Source organism: Doryrhamphus excisus, linkage group LG12 (genome assembly GCF_037039965.1).
Source record: "Doryrhamphus excisus strain RoL-2023G ecotype Guam linkage group LG12, RoL_Dexc_Guam_v1.1, whole genome shotgun sequence".
NCBI lineage: Eukaryota > Metazoa > Chordata > Actinopteri > Syngnathiformes > Syngnathidae > Doryrhamphus > Doryrhamphus excisus.
In genome coordinates this window covers 21679642-21689445 of record NC_136368.1, presented here as the reverse complement: position 1 = coordinate 21689445, position 9804 = coordinate 21679642, and the positions used below count along the sequence as shown (strand labels likewise).

The window sequence follows — 9804 nt, the reverse complement described above, 5'->3', positions numbered from 1 at the left end:
GGGGGGGATGTAATTATATATATATATATATATATATATATATATATATATATATATATATATATATATATATATATATATATATATAATGTCTACTATTTGTATTGAAATAATCATGTAATACAAAATGTTGAACTGCATTGAAACCTTATGCATTATCGTACGAAAGTCACGTGTTTGAAAAAAATGAGGAAGTCTTTAACAAGCTAGTCAACAGCAGTCCACAAGTGGTCATACATGTTAAATCGTGCCGCACAAGTCTGCAGCGTTGGAAAAGATTCAGACGTGCATGCGATGTACAGTGTACAATAACAATCCCATATACTCCTGTTGTACAACGTTTAACAGATTCAAACTGCAATTTCCATACCCATGATTATATGTAAATCGTGCTTGACAAAATGAAGAAGTGAAACACCTACTGAAAAACACAGTCCACCCCCAACAAGGCGTGATCATGATGTGAAAACAAATGTAGCAAAACAAGATTGCAGTTTTTATACAATGAAGAAAAATTCCTATACTGTATACACTCCTGACAAAAAGTCTGTCTGCTCTTGTGTTGTTTTGAGTGTCTTTAAAATGCTTACTCAATAAACATTTGATTATGTGCCATATATTCTCTTTGCTCTCTTGTGTGACTATATGATATTTCAATGCAAAACATGGGAGGGGGTAATTTTGATGCACATATCCACACTCCCCCAACTACAACCTCAAACACTGATAATGCCTAATCCGTTTATTAGTATAATCATTACAAATTAATAGAGCTTTCAGAACTATATAGGTTTACAATCATATCTGGGTTATACATCGTATCTTATTTTTACTCTAAGTTCACAACGACTCTTAATTTGAAGCCCACGCGGTATCGTACATGGTCCGTTGGTGCACACGTCCGATACCAACTCATTAAAAATAAGCACGTTTAAACTACATTGCTGCATTTAAAAAATAAAATGTTTGCAATCATAATGACTGTATTTTCTCTCAGACAGAATATTTGTAGTGTAATTTGGGAACTGTAAATAGCCCCAAATAGTGACTTCAAACGAATGACAATTTTTGAAACACGTGTTTTGTGTTAGTTGCCAGCTTCAATTGTTTCCACGTGTATCCATAGTTACTTTTGAGGTTTTTTTTTAAACTTTTCGTCATTGTTCGTTTTAAATGTAAAATTCTCGAGGTTCACGTTGTTTTTTATTGCGAAAGGAGTCGAACAGGAAATCGTGTTTTGCTGGTTGGAGACAGGCCAGCCAAGATGGCGGAGTACTTGGCGTCGATTTTTGGGACAGAGAAAGACAAGTAAGTTCTGTGAAGGTTGTGTTGTTTTGAAAACCTTTCGCTGCACATTAGAAGCCAGCGAATGCACTCATGTTTGTAAATATATAATGGTTAATTTAAAAATAGTTTCAGTCTCTTTAGTGGCTAGAGCTAGCGCTAGCTTGCTTACATTAGCCGCTAGCTTAATGCCACGCCGCTAGTGTTTCATGGCCCAGTAGCGACAACGTGGAGTATAGTGCTAAAACCCAGTCACAAAATAAGTTTAATTTTGTCGTTTGAAAAAAAAAATGATTTCTTGTAACCGGAAGTGGTCATTTTCGTTAGAATGGGCGCGCAACCGGTTACGAGCTACTGGAGCCTTTGTTCAATGAAAACGCATGTAGCATGTAGCATCACGATACCACCAACACACCAGTATCGTTCAAATCAATCTAAGATAGCGTGAACTGCGTTTTTAAACTCACGTATTAAATTTAGCCAACTGCATCTAAACTACTGTTTTATGCCAATAAGATTCACTTTCTCTTTCTATAAGCGACGTTTTCTCATTCGATACCTTGCTGCAATAGTAGATGAGTTGGCTTTCATGCATGAAGGATCCATCCGTTCATTCCTGAGGTTATGGTGTTATATGGAGTTATTACCAAAGTTCGACGCGTCTCAAAGCTATTTGGACTCTACTCATGACATTTCTGTGACAATAAAGTGCCCACAACTTTGTGCTCATTTTCACTCTCTTGTCTTTCACCAGAGTAAACTGCTCTTTTTACTTTAAAATCGGTGCCTGTCGACATGGAGATCGCTGTTCGAGGTTACACAATAAGCCGACATTCAGCCAGGTAAGTTCGTCATTTAGTTTCCTTCTACTGCAGTTTAATTACAGTCACATATGCACCGCAGCCACAATATGAAGCGCATGGCCATAAATCCATTTATGAATTCATTCATCTTCATCCTTCCTGTGTCGCAGACCATTGCCCTCCTGAACATTTACCGCAACCCTCAAAACAGTGCCCAGTCTGCTGATGGCCTCACCTGTAAGTCTCTTATCCACGTAATTGATATTAAATCAAATGTAAATATCTTGTTTAACTGGTTGTTGCTCTCTGTTATTGCCACAAGGTGCCATCAGTGACATGGAGATGCAGGAGCACTATGATGAGTTTTTTGAGGTAACTTCTTACTTTTGCTTCCAACCAGTCCTATGCTGTTTAGCACAGGAGACTAAGGGTGCAACGGTACCCAGTAATCACAATTCTGCAGCTACCTCGATTTTAAGGTCATGGGTTGCTTCTCACTCAGTGATTCATATAGCACCCACAAACAATTTGCACTGAGATTTTATTCAAGTTTGTCTCAGATATTAGCAAGAGTATTTGATCAATACCGGACGCTTTTCTACTCTGAAATACTCCTATGCTCCACATTTTCCTACTAATCTGGCAGCCAATGACAACTGTAGGAGACTCGTGATTCACTTTGGATGTGAGTGCGCTGCTCAATGGTTGTACACGTTGGCGATGAGGTTTTTCGTTTGTCGCCTCCCGTGTGTGGAGCCCATGATTCAGAAGTTTAGAGACTGGTGTTAGGCAAAGATTTGTGTAGTATCTTTTAGCTTGATTTTAATTTTCAGTTCATTTTGGTGCTGTTAATACATATAAATGTATATATACATATTAGTTTTCTGTCATTTGCTTGGTCAGCCTAGAAGGGGGATTCCCCCATCTGCGGTCCCTTCTCAAGGTTTCTTTTTCCCTAATGGGTTTTGAGTTTTTCCTTGCCCTGATGGGGGTTCAGATCAGGGGATGTCGTTTGTCGTCTATTGTCTATCATATGCTGTTGCCTGCTTGTTAAGCCCTTTGAGGCTCTTTTGTGATTAAGGGCTATATAAATAAACTTGACTTGACACAAGTACAGCAAAATGGGCGTATTTCAGACACAGTTGCAAGTGGTGATTACTCATGATTAATTTAAGACGGTAATCTGATTAAAATGTGTCGTTATTTTAATCATAAACAGTGCAACAATCAAAGTTTGAGCAGTTGGAATCATTTATGTATGTGTACTTCCTTGTTATGATCAGGTAAGTCATCATGGAATGTTCTACAAAGCTTATTCTTTTTCTCTTGTCTTCCTAGGAGGTCTTTACAGAGATGGAGGAAAAGTATGGCGAGGTGGAGGAAATGAACGTGTGCGACAACCTCGGAGACCACCTGGTGGGGAATGTGTACGTGAAGGTGAGTGTCAGAACTTGAAATGATGGTACTGAGTAAAGAAAACCCTCATGATCCCTGCGTTCCCCTCCCCGTAGTTCCGCTGCGAAGAGGATGCCGAGAAGGCAGTGATCGACCTGAACAACCGGTGGTTCAACGGGCAGCCCATCCATGCTGAGCTCTCCCCTGTCACAGACTTCAGAGAAGCCTGCTGTCGGCAGTATGAAATGGGGTGAGTGTAATGTGACCAAACAAAGCATCTGGTCAGTTGGTGTGCTGCTGGCGACCATAGACTCGCATCTGGGACTGAACAGTGACATGCAGTCATCAGATTTAGAATAAAGATGGGCACTGAAACAAATTACCCTCATCGTTTGTATCAGTTCATTTTTAATAAATTTAATATTTTCATTGTTGGAGCTTAGAAAGTCTGTACATTTTCTTTCTAAATATGGTTCTAAACTTTATGAGAGCCATTTAGACATTCAATAACACCCCTATAGTCACGCTAGACTCCCATTATTCAATGTTTACATCGGATTGCTACAGGGACTGTAGACGGCCATGAGCGGGCTAACAAGTTAGCCTTAAATTTATTTCTCTTAAATGTAGGAAAGGATTTAAAAGGAGTGGAGAAGCCGCAAATGTACCACTTCCACACAGAATGGGAGGAGAAAGTTGTTTTTTTTTTTTTTAAAGTCTTCATCCATGGCTCGCTACATCCTAAATCGCTACATTATTTTCTATGGTTTTCTGAAAAAATGCAATCTACTAATGATCGTGGTCTTTCACTTGTATAGCGCTTTTCCACCTCCAAGGCGCTCAAAGCGCTTCCATGAGTTAGATCAAGTCCTGTGTAAGTATCCCATGTTGCAACGTGGATACTAGCAGGTTAGACAACTGTGTCTTGTATATGTATATTTACAAACATTTCTTAAAATTTGGTGGTTGTTTATATTGAAGTGCACTCAATGGTCGGAAACTTACGGTTAATAAAACCAAAGGATATGAACTCTACTCTAACATCCACTCTCTGCGCAGTGAATGCACTCGAGGTGGTTTCTGCAACTTCATGCATCTGAAGCCCATCTCACGCGAGCTGAGGAGGGAGCTGTACGGACGTCGTAGGAAGGGGGGGTACGTGTCCATCCACGTGTATATGTGATTTGAACAATTGTTGGAAATCATATTCCTGATTTGTCTCTCCTTTTTTTACACCTGCAGCCGTCACAGGTCCCGCTCACGCTCCAGAGACCGACGATCCCGTTCAAGGGACAGGGATAGAGACAGAGGCAGAGGGGGCGGCCGTGACCATGATAGACGCCGTTCCAGGGACAGAGAGCGCTCGGGACGCTTCTGAGCCACACAACCAGAACTACTTGCTTCCTTGTACCATCCTCACCATTTTTTTTAAGTTTGTAACCTCCTGTTCCGTGTGTATTGTAGGAAGAATGGCGGCAGATTTTTGAAGCTGTGACAGCTATAACTTGTGTTCTGTACTTTCACCCCATTAAAATTTTTACATAACGTGATGGTTACTGTACAATGTTTTTGTCTCAATTCTTGTCTGTTTTCTTGCTTAAGTTGAAGTCTTCTTTGCATGTAATTTGTCCTATCTTAGTCCTGAACACTAACCATGAGTGACATACTGGAGCAGTGGACAGTCCAGACTGAGGACAAGGGACATGAGAATCAAATGGCTTCACAGGTACATTTTCTAATGTAACTTGAGTTTGCTGTGTCACCAGTGTGGATGAGATACCAGGAGACTGCTCAGTACACAAGTAGAGCTGGTGATACCCAGCAGCAGGATTGTCAGCTCACTGATGTCTCTCGGTTCAGTGTCAGGACTCGTGGACGAGACACGAGGACACATGCCCTTCTGTGGAGCATAGCCCAGACCTGAGTTGGGAACAGCTGCCTGAGCCACCAATCCAGGTCTTGGAGGAGGGGACACCGTCCGTCACCTCATCGGGAGCATGTCCGGATGCAGTATGGAGTGCATAGTGGTATGTGGAGGACATACATGACTTAAATGATCCTAAATGAACAGGGTTCCAATTGATCAGGTTTAGAACTGCACTGCCTCATGGTAGTTTGTTTGCTTACATTGGAAGGACAACATTATTGCAGATCTACAAATTATACACGCACAACAATACATGTAGTGGAGTTAAATTGATTCTTCAGTGGTAATGAGTACCACACTTTCTGTCGCTTTGACATCACGTGCAAAAACGAGATGGACGAGTGAACACGTGTGATCATTTGACGCCGTGTGTTTCTGTACGCCTGATGACGAGGAACAGTGTATGCGAATGACGCGCATCTGCTTTCCTCGCGTCCTTGTCATGACTTCTTTGCTTGCCGCGAATAATTGCAAAATTTGAAGGTGAAGCTTTTGCCTCCGCGCCCCAAAAGTCGTATGAGGGTCGATTGTCAGCCGAAAAGAAGTAACAGTGGCCTCTCAGATCATGTTTGTGGTGGGAGCTACCTGGATGACAAAGCATTGGATTTCCCAGTGTGTCACTAAAAGAAAAACACAACTAGTACACTAATAAGTACTCTTAAGTGGCTACATGAATATGCAATAAACACGTTATACAGCTTTGAAACAAAACACACTTTGTATAAGTCACAGTCAATTGAAGTATACCAAACAAATCATTCATTCATTCATTTTCTACCGCTTATCCTCATGAGGGTCGAGGGGGGTGCTGGAGCCTATCCCAGCTTTCCTGGGGCGAGAGGCGGGGTACACCCTGGACTGGTGGCCTAGCATGTTTTTGGAATGTGGAAGGAAACCAGAGTACCCGGAGAAAACCCAAGAACATGCACACTCCACACAGAGATGGCCGAGGGTGGAATTGAACCCTGGTCTCCTAGCTGTGAGGTCTGCGTGCTAACCACTCGCTCACCGTGCAGCCCCAAGCAAATATTCCCTGAAGTACAAAAGCTGTACTGTACACAGTGCTGCATATATTTTGTCAATCATATTGTATTTTTTTGTCCCATTATCTTGTTAAGCCTATAATATCCTATCTTGTTCTTCACTGGCTCCCCCCGTGTGTATTGTAAATAAGCGTGGTAAAGGCAACATTAAATGGTGACATAACTGTTGTGTAAAACAACACAAGCCTGTTGGTGATGACATACTGCTCTCTTTCACCGCCTTACACAGTAGTAAGAAAGCGTGACAATACTCCGTCAAAGGACATAGCGTGTGACTCGTAAGGAACAGGCCACTTTTTGTTTTGTCCAGAATATTGGACTTTTTCCCAGCTAGAGTATGAAAAAGATTGAGATGGCCTCTGCTTTCTATGCCCACTAGGGGGCATATTTGCATGGGATCTGGACCTTGTGTTGTAATCATAATGCTGTAAATAACAATGTTCATTCATTCATTTTCTACCGCTTATCTTCACAAGGGTCGCGGGGGTGCTGGAGCCTATCCCAGCTGTCTTGGGGCGAGAGATGGGGTACACCCTGGACTGGTGGCCATAATCAGAAATTGTTTATTGCCAGGTATGATCAAACACATACTAGGAATTCGTTTTGGTGAAGTCGGTGCACACACATCTATTAAAAATGAAAATACAAAATATACAGTATGAATATATATACAGAGTCTGTTTTTGTTTGTTTGCTTTGTTTTGTTTGCCAGCCAATCAGTTAAATTACAAACTGCATTAGCAATGATGAAATATGATAATGAGCTATCATTGAATGTACAATAGCCTATTCTAACCACACCTCTCCAAATTAGCGGTTGCTTTCCGAGAGACTGAAGTAGGATTCCTTATTGATAAATGGAATATTTTCAGAGTTTGAGTTTACGCCTTTGGAGGCCGTGGGACAGGAGGTAGGGCGGGTAGTCTGGAAACCTAACATTGGCGGTGTGATGCTCGCTCCCCGACTGGGTGGTCACAACAGTTCATCCCCCACCCCCCTGCTGTCACTCATTCTGTGTGTTCAAAATCATACCAAGGACACATGGGGGAGTGAGATGACCCACATACACACACACAGACAGTTGGGTGTGAGTGACACGTCCCCGTCAGTGACACAAACGACACGTCATCCTTCACATCACACACAGCTCAGGCAGGAAGCTCGTCATTCTGTTGCTTGTGGTTATGTCACCTCTTGTCCCATTGTCCTATCACCCCCCCCCCAACTGCGTTCACAGGGCAGCATTATCTAAACCAGTGAGGCGAGGGGGGTGGGGGGGATGGCGCATCATACGTCCATGGCACCTGCAGTCACGACCTCTTGTCGGGGAGTTTGCGTCAACAGAGGCAGCCCTGATAGTGCTTGGTTGCCATGTCCATTAGCGGTGGGGGGGGGGGGGGGGGGGGCGGGACAATGGGAGTGGAAATAGCTCTGCTGTGTGGACAATAGCTGTACTCCACACTAACCTGACATGTGCTGGGTCATTGAGGTGGCCAATGATGTTTTAAATAGTGTAAACAGGCTCAAACCAACCCATCTTGGAACGCTAACTTGTATGTGCTAATTTCTCCCAACCTGCTGAGGGAAAAATCTGACCTCTGCATTCAAAACGTGCATATTTTTTGCACTGTTCTATCCCTGCTACATTATAAACAAAAACAAGTAAAAAAAAAGATGACTGTTCACTTTTCATACACAAAAATGTAGCACAAAGTGCTTTACATGTTAAATGTTAAAGAAGAAAAAGAAGAAGAACAGCGAGAACAGCCCCCAGTGCAGAGGACCCCCACTGAGGAAACACTGGCTATATGGGATACAAAATATAAAAACATATAAAATAAGAATATAAAAGATATATAACAACATAAAGAACATTAATAAAAACTAAAATAAGCATGTGTAAACATATAAAGACATTTGGTTAAGAGCCAAAACAAAATAACCATTAGATAAAAGTCAAGTTCAAAGGTAAAAAACAAGTATAAGTGAAAAAAGTATATATAAAAGTATATTACGAGCATGACTTAAAAGCCAAATTAAATAGGTGGGTCTTGAGCCTATTTTTAAAAACAGCCCTCAGGTCCTCCGTCAGGCCGTTCCATAAAACTGGAAAGATGCCTCGCCGTGTGTTCGTGTTTTAACTCTGGGAATACAAAACAGGCCGGTGTCGGAGGACCTGAGGCTCCGCGACGGTTCATAACATAAAAGCAATTGTGAAAGATAAGAAGGCCCACAGCCCCTAAGACATCACCACTGGTGGCATTATGAGCATGTACCACTTGAGTGCCATATAGGGGGAAAGTTAGGACACTTCCATAATAATATAAAATAATATAAAATAATATAGATGTGGGAGTCTATTGTGTTGTTTTCTGTTCATGCTGCTCCGAAATAGCGTATACTACAGCGTACTCATGTACAGTAGTGTATATTTTCATAGATAGGCAGGCAGATGAACTTCTTGTTTTTTCCAAAGTCCTCCAAGCTCACCCCCTATGAGGAATTCTTCTCGATCCGACAGGGAGACCAGCACAATGTTCTCAATATTCTCCGTTGTGCTGGCAGGAATCATATTTATATCTTATGGCTGTGCAGGAGTCTCTTTGCACTTGTATGGTAAAAGATATCAATCTCCGGCGTGCCCCTTCGAGGCCCTGCAAAGGAGCAGATGGAGACGACAGATAAAGTGAATGATTTCTTTTTCTTTTTCCACATAAATGGACACCCAGGCGGTGCATGAGATGAGATTACACATCTAGCCGAGGGAAGGGATGACAAATGCAAAGCGATGTGATTGTTTGCTTTAAATTCTCTCTCCCTGCGTCACATGCAGGACCCTCGGGGCGATAGTGGCCGCTTCAAACTTGCCCCTGCACTTTTCCTATTGGTTCCTCCGAGTGTTTATTGTTGTTTCTTACTTTTCTCACATTTCTCTTTTAGGAATGGGATGGAGGCCGTGTTGGGGAAAGAATGTGACGGAGCAGACCTTCACCAAGTCTTGACAATACTGGGTCAGTGAATACTCTGCTTATTTATGGAAGTCGTCACACCGGATGTATACTGTAGGCTGCTCTAAAACTGAATAAGGGAGCGACACCAATTAATCAATGCACAATAACACAAATGCATTCATCACAAATACACATTCCAAAAACATGCTAGGTTAATTAACAACTCCAAATTGTCCATAGGTATGAATGTGGGTGGGAATGGTTATTTGTCTATATGTGCCCTGGGATTGGCTGGCCACCAGTCCCGGGTGGACCTAGCTTCTCCCCCCAAGACAGCTGGGATAGGCTCCAGCACCCCCGCGACCCTCGTGAGATTAAGCGGTAGAAAATGAATGAATGAA

At 42.1% G+C, this 9804-nt stretch overlaps 1 protein-coding gene across 1 annotated transcript; it reads left to right on the top strand.

Annotated features, from left to right (window-relative positions):
- Positions 1 to 1141: 1141 nt before the first annotated feature.
- On the top strand, positions 1142 to 5032 carry u2af1 (U2 small nuclear RNA auxiliary factor 1). Its single transcript, XM_058082147.2, has 8 exons — positions 1142 to 1308; positions 2039 to 2126; positions 2258 to 2324; positions 2410 to 2459; positions 3426 to 3524; positions 3599 to 3732; positions 4542 to 4637; positions 4725 to 5032. Exons 1-8 carry the CDS (start codon positions 1265 to 1267, stop codon positions 4858 to 4860), a joined length of 714 nt encoding a protein of 237 aa, XP_057938130.1. The 5' UTR covers positions 1142 to 1264; the 3' UTR covers positions 4861 to 5032.
- The last annotated feature ends 4772 nt before the right edge of the window (positions 5033 to 9804 follow it).

Coding starts and splice junctions, on each gene's coding strand:
- u2af1 (XM_058082147.2), top strand. CDS start 1,265: ATGGCGGAGTACTTGGCGTCGATTTTTGGGACAGAGAAAGACAA. Junction 1,309..2,038: donor TTTGGGACAGAGAAAGACAA/GTAAGTTCTGTG, acceptor GTCTTTCACCAG/AGTAAACTGCTCTTTTTACT. Junction 2,325..2,409: donor GTCTGCTGATGGCCTCACCT/GTAAGTCTCTTA, acceptor TATTGCCACAAG/GTGCCATCAGTGACATGGAG.